The sequence below is a fragment of the Brachycentrus maculatus genome, unplaced genomic scaffold, assembly GCF_059751285.1.
Source record: "Brachycentrus maculatus isolate JH-2025_06_01 unplaced genomic scaffold, ASM5975128v1 h1tg002302l, whole genome shotgun sequence".
NCBI classification, from domain to species: Eukaryota; Metazoa; Arthropoda; class Insecta; order Trichoptera; family Brachycentridae; genus Brachycentrus; species Brachycentrus maculatus.
In genome coordinates this window covers 5,478-24,400 of record NW_028282791.1, presented here as the reverse complement: position 1 = coordinate 24,400, position 18,923 = coordinate 5,478, and the positions used below count along the sequence as shown (strand labels likewise).

The window sequence follows — 18,923 nt, the reverse complement described above, 5'->3', positions numbered from 1 at the left end:
TCCCAACCCCAACCCCAACCCCCAACCCCAACCCCAACCCCAACCCAACCCCAACCCCAACCCCAACCCCAACCCCAACCCCAACCCCTTTGAGGCTATGTTAGCATCTGAATATATATTTAATGCTTATGTTTATATTCTTATATGAATCATATGATAAATGGGAGATATAAATAAAATTAAAGAAAGTAAATAAATCAACGTAGCATAACATTTTATATGTTTAGGGAGCTGTGTCCCTTTTTCCCAGATTAATTGCGATTTGGGAAGACATTCCAGAACCTTAATGTTTAGTCGCCTGCTCCAGTGACAATGGTGCTGCCATCTGGACTCATTGCGAGATATAGCACTCTGTAGGTATGTCCAGTTAGGGTGCTGATTTTTTACATTTTGGGGTATTTCCAGATGTTTATTTAGTTTTGGGAGTATCCATGAGTGCTGACAATTTCGTTTAGAGTTTTTGAGAACATGAGATTGCAGACTTGGGAGCCAGCATCGACAGTCTTGATGGTTGTTCCTGTAAGGGTATTTCTGAATTTGATTGTGCGGTCAGCTGTGCCTCCGCCTGATACGAGGAGCCCATGCTGATGAGGAGACCAAGCCATTGCTTTCACAGCTGCCGTGTGATCGCAGAACTTCATGACTGGCTCAGTGCTTAGAGCACTCCATATCAAAAGCTTATTGTCGTTGCCGCCAGAACACAGCTGCTGCTCATCAAACGACCATCTAAGTCCACAAACTTCTTGCTTATGGCCAATTAGCTTACTAAAATACGGGCTGCTGCTTCTCATATCTCGATGCAAAATGGTCTTATCTCTGGACCCAGTGCTGAGGATCGTGGAATTCCATGCAATCGAGCCCACTCTGTTAGAATGCCCTTGCATAATGCGAACCCTTTTCATTTTATTCACATCCCAAATCTGGACTTCTCCGCTATTTGTGCCCAATGAGAAGTGAGGGCCTTTCACCGACCATGCAACGGATGTCACAGTATCACTCATCCCCAAATCACAAAGTTTGGTCACCTTGGAGTTATTCGCATTCCACAAGTACACACTAGAAGAAAGGCCAACAGCCAGAAAGTTCTGAGTGGACCAGTCAATCAAGTTAAGATAGTAGTCATCTTGTAACGCAGGGGCATCTAGGACCTTGCACGGCAATTTATTGATTTTCCTTTTATTGGTAGAGCAGTTGACTAGCTCATCAGTAAATTCTAGGCTCGAGTTCTTGCTCAAGCTGGGGGCTTCAAATGAATTGAGCCCACACTTGACAGAGTATTTCAGAATATTGTTATTCTGGTAGATTTCGATGCCATTGTCCTGACTCTCTCGGGAGGAGTCAGTCATAATAAATTTCTTGTAGACATCCGAGACGCTCATGTGATAATTCTCAATTTTGGCATTTTAGTTTTAATTGTTCTCCTCCGGAATTTGATCCTCTTGGTAGAGTGATTATTTTTTTAGCAGCTTTCGAGATGGAATGAATCTGTCTGTGATTGAGGAGGATTCTTCGGATCCCTTTGATTCGAGGGTTGGGCTGAAGGGGCTGACAAAATCTGAAGAATTAAATGTTAATTACTTAGTAGTTCATGTTGGTTGTATTTTCTTTCAGGGGATGTGCTCGCTCGCTCAAAAGTATCCGAAGTTCTGTGCTTAGAGGGAGAGTTCTGATAGCTCTGTTTGGTGGGGGTGCTCGAAAACACTTCGAACAGCCTAATTTGTTTGGAAGAGGACTCAATAGGTTCAGGAGACTGAATCATAAGAAATTATACAGAATAAATTTATCATTGGGATATATAATCAAACTATAATAAATTTAAAACATAGCCGCAACGACGTTCAAAACTAATATTAATTCGAGTGAACATTATTTGGCATAAAGTACGGGCTGTCGAATATTTTTATGAGATGAAGATAACAGAGATTAAAAGTCATACTTTAAATTATTATTGTTTGGGTAATAATTTTAATACAATATTTTAGGGATGCATATGTTTAATAATTAAATAGTTCGATGTGGGCATATTTATATGTGCTCATTGTGGATATTTGGGATGTTTGGATGTACCTAATCGAGATTTGTATTTCATTGGGGGTTGTACTACTGTTACTGTATTAGTTGAGAATTTGGATTTAAAATAGAGGGAGTAATGTACTTGGAGCGATTATTTGACAACCAATTAATGGATAAATATTTTCATTTTCAATTGCCGAAGAATAATGTGTAACTTTTCAGAAATTATGGATGACGATAATAAATTTGTATTTGTTTGTTTTTCATGTCGCAACAAATTCTTTCTTCGAACTATAGAGGAGGAGCAGTTGCCTATGTCTCCGGCTCGCACAGGTACGACAGCTTATATTCAGGATGGACTTTATAAAAAAGCCATTGGTTGCAACGATGAGTGAAGTTCCATTGCATTTATCGCCGCCCGTTCAAGAAATTTCACAGGAAGATTTCCAGCCTGTCGTCGAGGAATAAGCCATTGATGTACATGTGTGATAACTTTAGCAAAAATCAAAGAATGTTTAAATTCAAACAGATTACAGAGATAGTTAAACTCAGACTGACCCGTACTCCCCTGAGGAAATCTATCGCTAAGGAGAGAAGCCTGAAGTTTTATTTCTCAAGAATTTAACATATGGGCATGGCCTACCTGCGACTATTGATGTTCTTGATATGATTGAACAGAATCGTTAAAAAATATGGTTTGAAAACTCTCTGCCCCCGATTTCCGATGAAGCGAGTTTCAATATGCGACGAAGGCTCATGGAAGAACAAGAAAATCGATAATGGAAGAAGAAATAAGATGACATCAAGAAATTGCACTCAGAAGGTTTAGAACTTGTTCGTCAAGGGATAATTGAGAGAGAAAAGGACATCACAGAAAAGAACTTGCAAAGGATCGAGGAAATCAAAATCAGAAAAACAGAACAAAAAAACAGACTCATTGCCAAAATTCAGAGAAAGAAGATAAAAGTCCTGAGGAAACTATTTAAGTCCAGGAAGGGAGAGGGAGAGACTTCTCTTAAAAGAGAGATTATTGAAGACTATGCTGACTTTGGCTCAGAGGTTTACGCAGGCATCAGCAGATAAGGATTAACTCTGGACAAACTGGCAAATAAGTATGAAGTTCAGCCAGTTGCTCTCAACAGTTACGGAGGGTTAGCAGAAATCAACATTCCTCAAAACCAGCAGCCCAAGAAAGTTGAAGAAAAGTAATCAAGAGGCGAAGTGTTCCATAAAAAGGCTTTATAAATTGCCCAAAACAGCATCAACAAAAAGTTAAAGCCTGAAAAAACTGAAGACGAGGTTGTGAGCAACGATATTCAAGCTTTGAGAAATATCGTAGCAAGACCCACAACACCCAATTGGAAACATGATGATAAAATGGTGTTATACTAGTGGAAATCTGGAGCTTTGAAACCTGAGCTGAAATAATAGAGCAACAAGCAGAAAGATGCAATAAAAAGGCAAGTCGCAGTTCTGTTCTTGCAAAGAATTCTTAGAGGAAGAGCGCAGCAGAACATCATGTATGAAGGTAAATAAAAGAGACTCGCTTTGATTGAATAGTTGCTCATCGTCGCTAAAATTCCAAGCCTCCCTGAAAACGAAGCCGAGGAAATCCTATTGCAAGAACATGAGTAAAACTTCCGAAATGCAATGTATGAGGGCCTTCAAGGCGAAATAATTTCATAGACACTTGATGATTTATCGAAAAAGCTACTTCGAATTACTCAGGAGAAGAAAATCAAAAAGAAGGTGGAAGATGCTGAAGATGAGAGAAGAAGAAGAGAAATCGAATAAGCGGGTAAAAGGAATGCTGAACAAATTATCAGGGCTCGAGAACAATGCCTCTACGAGTAAATTGTGAAAATGAATCAAGGAACTGTCGATAGCTATCTGAACTGGATATTCAATGACACAGTAGAAAGGGCTTCGGATAGACAAGCAAGTATTATGGCAAACCTACGCAAACAAGAAATGAACCATCACTTATAAAGTTTCGAAAGGCGCTTCAATAATAATGAGACACTTATCAAAGATTTAGTCCAGTCATTCTTATTGCCCAATGTCCAAAGAAGTAGGCTCGCAAAGAAGGTTCAACTCGAACAAAGAAGGTTCCAAGAAGCAGCCAAAAAGTCCCTGCAAACTACATTCACCAAGACTACCAATAAGATATACGAAGAGAAGCAATGATGATATGATTATCTTGAAAATACTTAAATCATAGTAAAATATAATAATTGAGATTTGATTATTATTATAATCTTTGGCTTTGTTTGTTTTATTTATTTATGACAAATATAAATATGATGAAGAGTAAGCATTCGATTTCTCGCGTTAATAAATGTTAAAGAAGGTAATAATGTTAAATGGCAAGAAGTAATGAGAAATTTTATTGTCTGTAAAAGATGCATGTTCAACATATTGGTCATTCGGCAATTTCCAATGAATCTTATACATTTCACAATGCGTGCTGAAATCGAAAGTAATTTGCATAAACTTGACATGATAAAAATAACTCATTAATAATAAAAATGAATAAATAATGAATTAATAATGAATTAATAATGAATAAATAAACTCCCTCATTTTTTATTTCTTTCAAAAATTGCGAGAATGGCCTCCCTCAAATAGAAAAGTTACTCCTTTAAGTTTTCATTTTAGTGCTCAAGAGTTTTAATTCTATTTTAATAAACTCCTCTGCAATCTTAGAACGTACTATATGGCAATTTAAATTTGGTCTGTTTATTAACCTATTTAAAGTGAAATGGCTGATCTTTAGAGTTTAGGTTTAATGGATTTTTCTTATTTTATTGAAGAACTTCGGCATTATTATTATTAATTTCATCAGCACTAAGCTGCAATTGATTCAGCAACGATTTCTGCCATTGTAATGACTTAATATCATCACAACAATCATTTTATGCTTATTCCACATCCGATAGATTGGCCACTATCTCTTCATATTTTTATGAAATCTATGGTCTTATAAATCTCTTCCAGGCTGCATTACGAATTGTATGCGAAACTGGCAAATAAAACGATTACTCAGATAGCCAACGCGACCGTGATCGCAATTATTTTCTATACGATTGCCTATCAAGTTTAAAGTTGCCATCATAGTGCCCTATTGGCGATGCATTTATTCTCATGGCTGTTGAGATCGTTAGGCAAGGTTTAGATAATTGTATGATATAATTCGAGTAGTGAAATTTCAATATCATAGAATAGAATTGGTTTAAAGAAATACAAACAGATCCAAGGATCTTGTTCAAAATATCAGACGTATGCAAAATGAAATCATTATCGGATTTATAGTTACTTGACGCATCGGATGAGATATTCTGGGGCTTTATTTTCATTTTTGATGGCTTGAGTAAGTGACCCAGATTCGGAATTGCTACTGCTGCCTGCGTAGTGTCTAAACTCGTCAGATTTCTTTGATGATTACTATTGGTCTATGTTCCAGTTCTTCTCCCTTTCCATGTTGTTTTCAGAATTATCGCTATCTCCATCTTGGTACTCTCTGTGTATTTCGTCGTCTGAGTCATCCATTCCGAATTGGGTTTTGAGTTTGGGGAAGATATGGTAGAAAAATTCTCCTGCCTTCTTACGAAGGTATTATTCTGAGAATTGTTGTTTCAGGTTTTCATCGTTTCCTAGATTATTGAGGAGCTTTTCAGCTTTGCCATGATTACTGAGTTATTTCGGATCGTGCTGCTGCGGCTCCAAAAAAAACAAAGTCTTACAGAACACCTAAAAAACAAGCCCAAAGAGCATGACGATCAAGAACCCACAAGCTACCCACCCCATCAGGTTATTCACATCATTGCTCTCATCCATGAACTAAATGACAGCTACGATCAAATAGAACACAACTAAGCATACTTCAGTCATTATTGTAATTATGTTTGAGAGTCTCTTCCGAAATGGCTTATTGATGCTGATGAACAGAGCCATGATCACAGACATGAACATGAGAATAGGCAGGGCAAACATCGGCTACATCGAAAACACTGCAATGATCAAACAGTATAGTATTTTTCGGAAGTATCTAATAAGAATCAAATTAACTCCAAATCGGTTAGTCTTATCCACTCCTCTGTAGAAACATTGTAGGTTCTTGACCATCCGACCTTTAGCGATGTTGGGGTAATGTTTATGGAGTTTATAACCTACAAACAAAGGGAAGAGGGTGTAGACAATCAAGCAGACAGCACCCACAACTGTAGATACGATGCTGTTCGGGTTGCTGCTAGTCTGGATCAACTCGGATAGTGCGAACAGAAAAACAATGTCATAAGTGAGGAATATTGCGTCACTTGTGTAATGCCATCTGAATCTCAGAATTCCTTTGAAGATGAATGCTTTGAATTTTGGGTAATTTTTAGCCTTTTCGCAAATTATTTCAACCTTAGTTGTGAGAACTTCGATCAGTTTCAGAATCAGGAATATTAATAAGATCACAAAGGCCACTAATAGTGCTCTGCCAGCTGTTCGTAGGAAACTGCAATCGAATGAGTAAGCATAGAATGGAGAAAATGAGATGCTTCGAGACTAAGAAACAGCGCCACTAAAAATCGAAGGAATAAACAGAAAATGCATATTTGACATTCCCAGTAAGAACTAGTTTAAATTTGGAGGGTACTGAATATTCAAGAAGATAAGTAGGTACAAGAGCTGGGCTGTATCCCATAGTATGTACACATCAGAGACTCTGTTAACAACGCAGAAGAACAGGGTGAAGAGAATAATGAACCAACTTAAGCCTTGACTGAATTGACCAAGCAGCTCCCCTGTGTATATCTGCTTATATGTGTATGGCATGAATTCGGGCAAGGCTATTTCGAAGTACGGGTTTTGCAGGTTATATTTAGTCACATTTGAGTACACGAAATGCGCAGGTAAGAATATTTGACAGCTTGAAGGCATGTTAACAACTAACAGTGCTAATTAGCTTTAAGAAATCTGCTTATATTTCATGGAAGTAATTGACGAGATCGAAGCAAGCATTCTTCTCGAGAGATCCAAATTGTTTATCTTGTATAAAGATTAACTATTTTAAAGCCAGCTTTCAGTTTCATTGAATAAGACGACAATATGGACGATCGACGATTTAATGAACGATATTCCTGACATGTGCATGAGAGACTTCGGTGGCTATTAGATATAATTCTTGCATGTCATGTTCTCCCCAACGTATTCAGTGCTGTCGCATTAACTTAGACATTTTTTTGTGCTTTAATTTACGTACTTTTATCTCATGCATGTTGATGAGCATGTCTTTGATTCGACATCTTTGAAATAAGTATCTGGACAGCGAGTTATTGGGACACATTATTTCGAATTCTTTTTGTAGAGATCATTTGGACATTTATCGACATTGCTGATGCAGGATGTGGACATATAGAGCAAATACCCTCCGATGCACTCATTGCAGGTAAACTGATTTGGACAGTTAATGCATGGGAATGAACAAGAGACACACTATTACCCAGCTTCATATGTACCAAGTGGGCAAGATGACTGGCATGTACCCTTGTAGGCAAAATTATTAAATTGGCACTTTTTGCAGTAAGTTGAGGAGCTTTGGCATTACAGGCATGGGGACTGACAGGGTTCGCATTTTTTTGTGAAGAAATTAGCGTATGTGCCAGGGGGACATGCGCTGTAACAGAATCCGTCATACGCATACCCAGAATGGCAAGTAAGGCAATGATACTTTCCGGAGCAAGTCTTACACAATCCATAGCATCGAATGCAAATGCCAGCTCCATCTTTATAGTATTGATCAGGACACTAAGTCACACATCGTCCACTATGCAATAGCAATCCATCTTTGCAGCTGATGCAATAAGTTGAGTTAGTACATGTCTCGCATGGGTAATTGCATGACCGACATTACTTCGAGGGAGTCAAGGAATAGTATGTCCCAAGAGGGCAGCTCAAAAGGCAGCCCGAACTATTTGCATGAAAGAACATCCCTTCAATACAAGTTTTACATTTCACTGCATTTGTGCACTATAAACATGGATAAACACACAAGTAACAAATGCCATTCTATGCGTAATAATTCGACGGGCAAGATGTCACGCAATCGAATTGTTAATTCATCAATTTTACTAAAAGATGAGTAGATGCACAAGTTAGGCAGTTATTTTCTGTTTTGGAGCAAGTTAAACATTTTGTGACACAGGGCTTGCATTGATAATTGGCAAGTTATCCATAATATCCAGATGGACAATATTCTAAGCATTGGTGCTAAGATGTTAGGAATGTCTTATTTTATTTGCAAGTATTGCAGTATGTGCTGTTGAGGCAAGACTGACAGCTTTATGGGCATAACTAACATTTTTGTATTATGAGGAATGCGTAGGTGCTGACAGGACAAACAGCGACACAGTTCTAGTTGTGAAGATAGAATGTTTATTTGCAGGATCGGCATTTAGTGGCTGTGGTGTGGCAGGTTAGACAGTTCCCTTAGCAAGGTAGACATTTATCTCCAGAAGCAAATGTTGAATCAGGGCAACCTGAGAGACATCTGCCTTCATAAAGAATGCCGTTGGCACAGGACAGGCAGTCGATACTGTTCAGGCAAGAAACGCAAGGAAAGAGACAGACACTACAGCTGAGTCCATCTGCAAAGTAGCCAGTGAGACAAGTTGCCATACATTAATTATTATTGATGGTGGGATTGGCCACATGGAGGTAAAACCCTTAATTGCACATATAACAAAACACGTTATTCTCACAAAGCATGCAATCTTGTGAGCAGTTCACACAATCCTTTTGAGTCACATCGAAGTATGTGCCAACTGTGCATGTACTTGAGCAGATATTGTTTGTGGCTGAGTACTTATAGCCTTGCTCGCACGACAGGCATTTAGCTTCATCCAAGCAAGTTACGCATGGAGACTCACAATTCTTGCAGAGCCCATTCTTTTTATAATAGTAGGCTGATGGGCAGTCATCTAGACAAGTGTAATTGAAGAGGACTTTGGGAGATATGCAAGAGGTGCATTGGGTTGCTTTTATATTGCAAGTTGCGCAGGAGTCTGAGCAGATTGTGCACTTTAGTGTGTATATCTATGCGAAGTGTGTGCTTGGGCATTGCGTTGTCCGCACGCATGAGCCATTATATAGGAAATTCAATGAGCAGCTCGAGCAATAGATTTAATTAATGCACTCATAGCAAAAGCCTTGACATGGCTCACACAGATTCAGAGATGGATAGTACTGTTTGGGACAGACTTGGACACATGTGCTCTAAAAGAGATAGTAACCACTTTGACATTAAAAACAATTTGAGGCAGACTAATAGCATATTGAGCAGGCAGGCAAGCATGGCTCGCAAGTTAGTGCTATATTATCCTCATATTTTCCATTTGGACATGAAGTTACACAGCGATTTTATTGGCCAGATACCTTGAGGAGATACTTATCGGAGCATTACAAGCAGTTTGTCGGAGTTGACTCGCAAGTATCGCAGGGATAGGTGCACTTCTGGCAAATTTGGGTGCTATCTGCGTATAAGCCTGAAGGGCAAGAGACCACGCATGTAGAATTATGGAAGAATGATCCACTCGCGCATGTGAGGCAATGGTCAGCTTTATACTGGCATGTTGAACAAGGGGCTTGACACGGCTGACAACTCAAAGTCCCCAAATCTGAAAATGTCGAAGAATTCACACAAACGTCGACGCACAAACTATTTTCCAAAAAGCCAATCTTACAGCTGGTGCACTTCTCCCCGTCCAAACACTATAGACATCTCCCTAAACATTGTTAGCATTGCTTTGTTTGGGAGTTTCCATAATACCTGTATGGGCACATCTGCTCACATTTATTTTCAGGTGTTAGAAAATATTCGGAGATACACGACAAGCACAATAAGTTTGTTAAACAGCCATAACAGGGTTCCACACAGGCAAGACATTCTGCTGTACTCAAGCTAAGATAAGTCCTCTATGGGCATTGTTTCACACATTGCTTTGCTACTTCGTATGTGTAATAGCCCTGAGAGCAGACATACACACAGTATGCATCTTGAGTGTAAAGATTGTTGTTGATGCATTTGAAACATTGGGTTTAACTGCACTAAATGCACAACGAATAACATTTGGAAGCAGTAAGAATGATCTATGAGAGATGAATAGGCGAGGAACTTGCAAACTTCAGAGTGTTCACAAAAGCTACTTCATTGAATGTTACGTTTATGCGATAGTCAGCATAGATCAGGGATGAATTGCAAAGTGGGTAGCCAACTGATGTGGATTGAAATGTTTGCGAGTTTTAATTCAGGGAAAGTTAGTATTGTTGGCCTGGGGAGGTTGTGAACACTCGGAAGTTTAGTTCTATCTTATAGGCGAATAAGTTTTACAATGCTATTGAGATGCTTACTCCTGAATAGAGCTTGTTTGAACATCCGAGGGTCCCTCCTGTGAGAATTTAACGGCTAGCAGGAAGAGAGTAGTATTTACGAGTTGTTAATTTCGAAGGAAATGAGTCGACAATGCACATTTGATTGAATAAGTTCGCACTCTCTACGCATACGGTGCATCTGCCGAAATGACTGCCGTAACAAGCCGAGCATGTAATGCTGCAAGGAAAGCATTGATTGTTGGTGGAACTAAAGAAATAACCAGACAAACAAGAGGAACATGCAGACCCACTCGAATAAACATGACAATTTACAATTTGAGTTGTCACAGCTCGACATCCTCCGCCCTGCAAATAGTATCCAGGCTTGCAGATTGTGCAGATTGTCGCTGATGAGCAAGTTCTGCAGTTGGAGGGACACTGCAGGCACTGGCTAGAAGCTACGAAGTACTCGCTCATGCATCCAGTGCAAAAGACATTGACTCCAACACCAATGCATGTCAGACAATTCGGTCTAACAGTGCAGCTGTTACATTTCCCCAAAGTTACATAGTGCCCAGTAACACAGGATGAGCAGATTGAGTCAGATGATGGACATGAGAGACAGTTGCTGGGACAAGGAGTGCAAAACAGGGAGTTAGATGATTTCAAATATCCTGGCAGACACTCGATGATGGCAGTGGCGCTAGAACAGGACTTCGCTCCGGAGGGACAGGGCTTACAAGTAGAACTCGCACTATCTAAATAAGCCCCATCTAAACAGCTTTGACACCTTTGAATTCCATTGATCACTGTACACGCTCTGCATTTATAATCGCATGATAAACACGCAGCACTTGCATTATGGTAATAAAATCCTTATAGACATAATGTACATACACTGGCTGTTGTGCATCTTCTGCAGTTGTATGGACATGGGATGCAATGCCCGTTATCGAGGACAAGCTTTGTGTATTGGTATAGGGTGTAGCTTTCAGATGAGATCCAAGTTTATGATGTACGTTGATTGCAGTAGGCTTGGTTGCATGGAGATACATTGCAGCATCTCTCAAATTAGCATTGTTGGATTGTCTAGCAAATCAGTATAATTATTAGTATGGATTGGCCCCAAAGTCGATGAAGTTCCATTGAATTCTGTGTTTATTAATTTATACAATTTGCATTGGGGTATATCATAATGCATGCATCATATATGCATATTAATAGAGATATACATCACAGATATTAATAGAGATATCAATGCAGATATCAATACGCAGACATATATAATTAATGCAGGAATCTTTATACTGCATCGAGAATAAATAAGACATATATTGCATAGTAAACCCGTACTTATGCTCTCAAATGCCATCGAAATAAACTCCTAAAAATGCCTAAAATGCAAATTCTGTAAATCCTCCCAAAAAGCACCATAATCCAAACAATACTCATTTCCCTGCAAAATATGCAAATGCATCATAGACTTACCAACAAGAACAAACAACCAAACAATGTCCTACTCAACCACAGTTTTTAACAAAGAACAACAATAATAATAAGACTAACTCTCACAATAAAAAAGTGAATAGCTTGAGATCATAAACATATTCACATTACAGTACGCAACATCAGCAATTGCTGCCTCGCAATTTCCTCATAGTCTGCAGATGCTGGTCTATTTTGAGGAGAATTAAACTTATCCTGATGCTTTGTTATGTCTGTCGGAGATTGTGCCGCAACTGGCCCGGAATATTCAGGGTGATATTAGAGTTGCTTGTTTATCATATGACTGTAAATATGTGAAGGTTGTGGAATTGGTGAAAGGAGGGAGAGTTATCAAGCTTAATAATTAGACTATTTAGTTGGTTAATTAGCAGTTCTATTCGGGAGACTATCGCTCACTTTTTTAATGTTTCGACGAGTATTTGGCACACATTAAAAATACCAATAGCAACAACAACAGCAATCAAAACAAAAGTGATAGCCTTAATCCTAGCAAAGTGCTCGCAGATATCATAAATACTCTGAACAAGAAAACTATCATACTCTGGTTCGGCTCCCTATACTCCTCACCCCCTCACAAATACCACCCAGCCATAAAGCATGCCTTCATCGAAACAATCGCATTTCTCCGCATTCCCAAATAAACAACAGACCTCGGATTGGCCCAACAGATCTCCACCATCGAAGAGAATATCGACAGGGTCACTCTCATCCCAACTTCCTCCTTATCAGTTTCCTTCGCATCCCTCCAGTCTTAGTCCCAGCCCTACTACAACAAACACACAAACTACAAGAGCAAACAGTACATCAAATAATAATAAGGATAAATAGAGCAAGTGCATTATTAGTTGTATAACTTATTGATGAATGGGTTGGCTCTTGAATTTGGTGTTGAGGCGTGTAGAGAGAAGAAGCATGCGCCTGAAGTATTGACGGTAAAGAGTCGATTGGTTGGGAACTTGCATGAGAGTGTTGTCATCAGGCTGGGGAAGTAGTTGAATTAGGGTGAGAAGATTCAATTGGCTATTACATTCATTGATGCAGGTGATAAGGGTGATGTGGGTCATTAGATTGCCAATAAAAGAGATGATAAAATTCATAATAGAAAGAACCCCATAAAAATAAACAAAATCGTAATAACCTTCCCCATCCACAAACATCTCTGCAAGCTGCCATCCTTATCAGACACTAGATTTCTCTCCGTCTTTACATCAATCAGAAACTCCACTAAAACCAAGAGACTATCCAACAGCACATCAGACCATAAAAGCCATCCAACCGAACTTGAAAGAGATATAATGTTATTTATCTAACAATGCTCATTACTCCAGAGATTTTAGCTGACCCAATGCCATACTCGATACTAATCAATATACCTATTATGGCCATGGGTTGGTTTCATGGGTATGGAGCCTGCTTTAATTTATTATTATAAGGGGTTTACACGACTAAAAACCAAGGTGTTAGATTATGCGAGTGAGAGTCAACATTAGGAGATTCTATAAAAACTTAACGAATTCTGTCATACTTTCTATGCTAAATAATATAGGATTGCTCCACTCTATTACAGTAATCTTATTGAAATGATACATTATTAGAATTAATGCAAGCAATTACGAAGCAGTCATGATGATAATGGCAGTAATGGTAGTAGTAGTGACAATGATGAAGATAACGATGAAGATGAAGATGAAGAGTACAGACAGCATTTATATAAATTTTAAATTTAGGGAAGAATCCAAAACATTAATAACACACAAACAAATAAATGACATGAATTGGCATACATATGGATAGTGATAAATTGTATAGAATATGCATAGATTGAATATAAATAAAAGTGTTCAATCAGTTATAGATATAATTATCTATTATATTGGATATTCTGTCTCAGAGATTTTGTTTAATATTTATTTGATTATGATTAATTTATTGAAAGTTTACAATAAGCAGATTCTAATAAACTGTATCGCAGATGTATAAAAGTGAAAGGTTTATTTAAGGTAAATCCGATTTAAATCAGCCGAGTAATTTAATTAATTTGCCGAATTATATGTAAGATCCTCATTTAGCAAATATTGGCATCAGATATATTTATTTCCCCATGGACTCCAAGGGCAGCGAGCACCAGAGATACAAGTTAACCAACCCACTCAGTCTTACAGTCCTGAATTTGCCACCATCGGATGATTTAGTCGACATGGGGCTGAGGGATTAACACAATCACATCCTCTACTACCACTCGAGAAAGAAGGAGAACCTAGTCATGCACTACATCCAAGCAGATAAGTCTAAACTCCTCTCTTGTTTAGAAACTTATGAATGGAGGTATCGGACATAGTTTCCAATTGTCAAAACTAAGTTCGTACGCCTGCCTTCGAGTATTGAGTTGAGTGGGCACTCTGTCGATATCAAGGTCTTTGTTGAGTATTGCCCGGTCCGATTGAAACATCTTTACGAAATTAAGCTCGGACAAGGGCTTTATGTTCTGAAGTAGTGCATCATTGGTTTTGAGAGACTTTTCAATAGATTCGGCCACTTCGATATTACTGATGAGATGATTGCCTTGAGTGAGAAGGGTTACTGTCGGGTTTGGATGAATTAAAACTTCGCCTTGAATGTATGCTCCAAATCGAATGCCAGTGAGTGTGCATTAATTAGAAGAATAATCAGCCTAATATCGAGCCATTGTAGCGAATCGAAAGGACTCAATAAAATCATAAAAACTCTGATGGAATGCACGACATTCCTGCAATGTTTCAAAACTATATAAAAGTTATCATCCTAGAATAAGATCATTGTGCCTTAAAAATTCATATTCCAAACCCATCAAAAGAGAGCGAATAAGCCTGAGTCCCATGAGTCAATGAGACTCTCAATAAAGTCAACTCGCTTTTTGATGAAGAATGCGCAGATGAAGAGCAAAGAGTTTCTTATCGATCCGGAAATCAAACAATTAGTGCCGATTTAACTGAAGAGATTTAAAAGTTAAGATAAGATTCGACAGTTGAGTGCGATGAAGAACTCAGAAGGAGACACTGCCCATTCGAGGAATATCACCAATTCCAATTTTTGTGGGTTTTATCAAGCGAATGTTGTGTCATCAACGACTGACAAAGTGAATAAATCGCTACCCAAAATAGAGAGCGGAAAATGGATCAAAAAATCCTCCTTCATAATAAAAATGGAAGACACCGAAAACAGCTAAAACACATCCCAAAATTTGAAGGTCCTTAATAAACTCAAGAAATAACTCTCACATTCTGAAGCATTCAGACCATACTTATTCGTCAAAAATGAAAATGGTGAGGAGAGGAAATCCAGTTAAAAGCGAGAATTCGACATTTAACATTTTCGGCACAAATATCACGAAACAAAGAAAAGCTTTACAAAAAGCAGAGACAGCAGCAATAGACACAACATCTAATTCACTCAGATTCTCGAGGATACGAACTCCAATTAGATTGCCACTTCGAGGATGTTCTGCGATAAATTAGACAAATAGCAACAACAAATGATGGAGCAAAAGGTTGAGTCAATTGTGAAGGCTAACGGATGGTAAGTATCCCCGGATATATGGATCAACGGGGTGAAGAGATTAAACTGCTCATTTCATGATGGATAGTAGTAGTCGAGCAATCCCTTTATGAAGGACATGAAATTATAGAAATTAGGGAGGATCGAGTGCAAATAAATTGCGAAGAGTGTCATACCGTAGTGGTGAGATTATTATTGATAATCTCTGTTATATTTGAAATTGGTTTGATTTATTAATAGGTCCATTCGACTATCTGTGTGTATGTGTGTATGAGTGATGGAGATATAAAACATATACAGATATATAATATGAACATATACAATTTACGGATGTGAGTATATATATCCAATAGAGTGTGTGATGTGATGAATAATCATATTTATCCAGAATGTCAAAAACAGTCATATTCATGTTGATTGCACTGACTGCAATCTCTGCCGAAAGAGTCACAGCAACTGGCGGAATCTATGAGCCATTTTCTATTGAATAGATCAGATAATCTCAGAACGAGGCTCATGTCACACCATTTGGCAGTGACACCAAAGATCATTCTTCAATGGACAAAAAGGAAGATAAGCCAATGAACAAGAGAGATGACAAACATAAAAAATAGGATAAGTCTAAGTCTGAGCCATATGCCACAAGTGATGAGCAGAAGTTAGAGAAAGATAAGCAAAGAGCAGAACAAAACAAGGAATTTAATTAAATTCTTAAATATGGATTGATGATTGGCACCGTTTTATTGGCTTGTACCTTGGTTAAGACTTGTGCTCTGCCTGGGCCTCAGAATAATGTGCGGGCAACTCAACAAAATTCGGGGAATGTGCGAAGACAGGAGAACTCTTCAAACCATAAATTGACGACTATTTATGATCAAATTGCCAGGCATCAATCTGAAATTTAAAGACTCAACAATCAAATCAGTGAAATTAACAGAGTTGAGGCTCAGAAATTGATGGAACAGGAACAGCGACAAAGAGTCGCGATAGTGTAGATGTTATGCTCTCCATACTATTCGCAACCCCAGCAACAGATCCCAATGCAGTACCAAAGAGCAGTGAACTTGCACTATTCTCCAATTGACGAAAGGATCCCCGTTGGAAGACCTCTCCGAAGGGAAAGTGAAAGCAACAGCAGCTTCGCCTCTGACTATCCTACCCTTTGATGCGCATGATAGAAGCCCAATTCCAATATAAGATATAAGCTATAAATATATATTAATGGCGACCCAATAAGACATCGAAAACACAGCAAACAACTTCAGCCAAAACTTCGAATCAGATGGATTTATCATATTCAGTTCAGGATGTGCAATCAGCTTCATTGGAAGTCTCGTCCTTAATTATAAGGGCTTACGCATCATAAAGTTTCCGAAGACCCAACTGGCACCAGGATAGTTTGTATAAGCACAATTTCAGAATCTTTGTGGGGATGTTCTGGCCGATGATGATAAAAGATAAGCAGCATTTCAAGCTGTGAAGTAATTGTATCCTCAATGTTCGATCTGCGCAATTATGGGGCATTTGCACAAATCGTTAGGGGAGCTCACTTCATTTAAGAAAGGCAATGTCACAATTCTGGTCTATTGATCGATGTTTGTTTGTATGAGGCTCATATTCATCCGATATTTATAGCAAAACAAACATCTAATAGATGGTATTCAAAATAGAGTATATACATGAACAAACATACAACAACAAAATATAACTGTCTTCAAGCCTATCTGAATATGCACATACATACTTTAGATCGATACTTATTATAAAGATAAAGTGCATAATTTAAATATAAATGCGAAACTAAGACTATCATCAGAACAATGTGCATCAGCCTGACGACGATGACGAAGAACTCTAAGAATTCCAACAAGAAAACAGCTTCTAAAACGGCAATTAAATATTTTCACTACGTTCTCAAATAAACTATCTTAAAATTGAACGATAGAAGTTTTCCCTTGAGCATCAGCGAGCATTATCAGCATCTGAAGCCCGGAATCTCCAAATCCAAACTGAAAATAAAACCCTTAGGAAGTAACGAACAGAACTCCGTAATACTAATAAAGCACTGCTCGACCAAATCGATGAATTAAAGCAAACAATCGATACTTTGAAAGGCAATCTAGAAAACATCACAAGGAAGACTGCATAGTTTCATAAACCAAGTATGTCAGATCATGGCAGTTTTGGGGACCCAAGGGACATGATAAAGTAGTTACTGTAAAAAGATGAAAAAATTGAAAGACTGAATAATTAATTAATTAACCTAAAACAACATTCGAATGTGAATGCTCTCCACAATCTGAATAATAACCATACAATAAGCAAAATTTCATCTCTTTCATTTTAGCAAGAATAACTTTAAAAAATGCACAATTAGACAAAAACCCTCAAATCCTACATTTAAGAACTAAAGAAGAAATAAATCGCATACAAAAGATAATACTAAAACATGCTCCAAGCCAAATAAGAAATAATCAAGAAGATGTCATTGCAAAGCGAGGATTCATTGAAGCGAGTAAGTGAGTCAAAGGACAAAGTAATAACATAAATCCGAACATAACTCGAATAAACCTTAAAGAGATACGACCAGTTAAAAGCCTAAAATAAAAGCCTAAAGGAGATACTCTATCATAAATAAGAAGAGCAATCGCAACTGAAACTATAACACAAACGCAAATAATAACAAATACAACACTATGCAGAGAAAAGCCAATAATAAACAATGAAATAGCTAACTGAAAAGATGAGGAAGAGCCTGCAGGAGAAATAGCACAAAATAAAGAAGGTCGAATATAGGGTAGGGGAACTCGAGAATCAAGTTCTGCAACAGAAACAATAACTGAACCAAAGCAAAGCTGAAATTGTATCATTGAGCCAATTTAACGGCTATTTAGAAAACTTCAATAAGGAACATGAATAAAATAAAAAGAAACTGCAATAAGATTTGTATCGTAAGTAAAAGTAAATTGGGGAATTGCGCCAAAGATACTACGAAGAAGTTTCTGATATCAAAAAATAAATGATAAATGCCCACCATAAAGCTGAAGGGAGGATCAGCAGTTTATAAGAGTAACTCAATTAAAAGAGATATATGCTCACGAAATGCGAAGAAGAAAGGATGAGCTTGAGTCTAAGGATAAACTCGAATAGTGTCAACATAAACGAGAGTATCGCCAATAAGAAGGAATTACATGAAAACTTCGAAAGAGAAATCACAAAATTGATTAAGTAAAAGGCAGAGGTCAGCAACTAGCTCACAGTACTGACAAGCAGCTTTAAAGAACAAACTGAGAAGTTAGCGAATTTATAAAAGAATTTGCGAAACTAATTCCAGGATAAAATATTAACATTACAAGAGAAGTTAAACACATAAATCAGCAATAACAGTAGAAATAACAACAACAACATTAATGAAAAGAACAAGTTTGTATAAAATAATGCAAACCCATTCAATTTCAACAATAGCTACAATCACGAAAGTATCATAAAATAACTCGAAGCAGAACTAAAGAAAC

General features: G+C 37.9%; 1 protein-coding gene across 1 annotated transcript; it reads right to left on the bottom strand.

Annotated features, from left to right (window-relative positions):
• Positions 1 to 251: 251 nt before the first annotated feature.
• On the bottom strand, positions 252 to 1,363 carry LOC148298253 (uncharacterized). Its single transcript, XM_088277010.1, is given in 1 exon segment — positions 252 to 1,363. A coding segment is annotated over 1 exon segment (1,095 nt). The 5' UTR covers positions 1,347 to 1,363.
• Between the last annotated feature and the right edge of the window lie 17,560 nt (positions 1,364 to 18,923).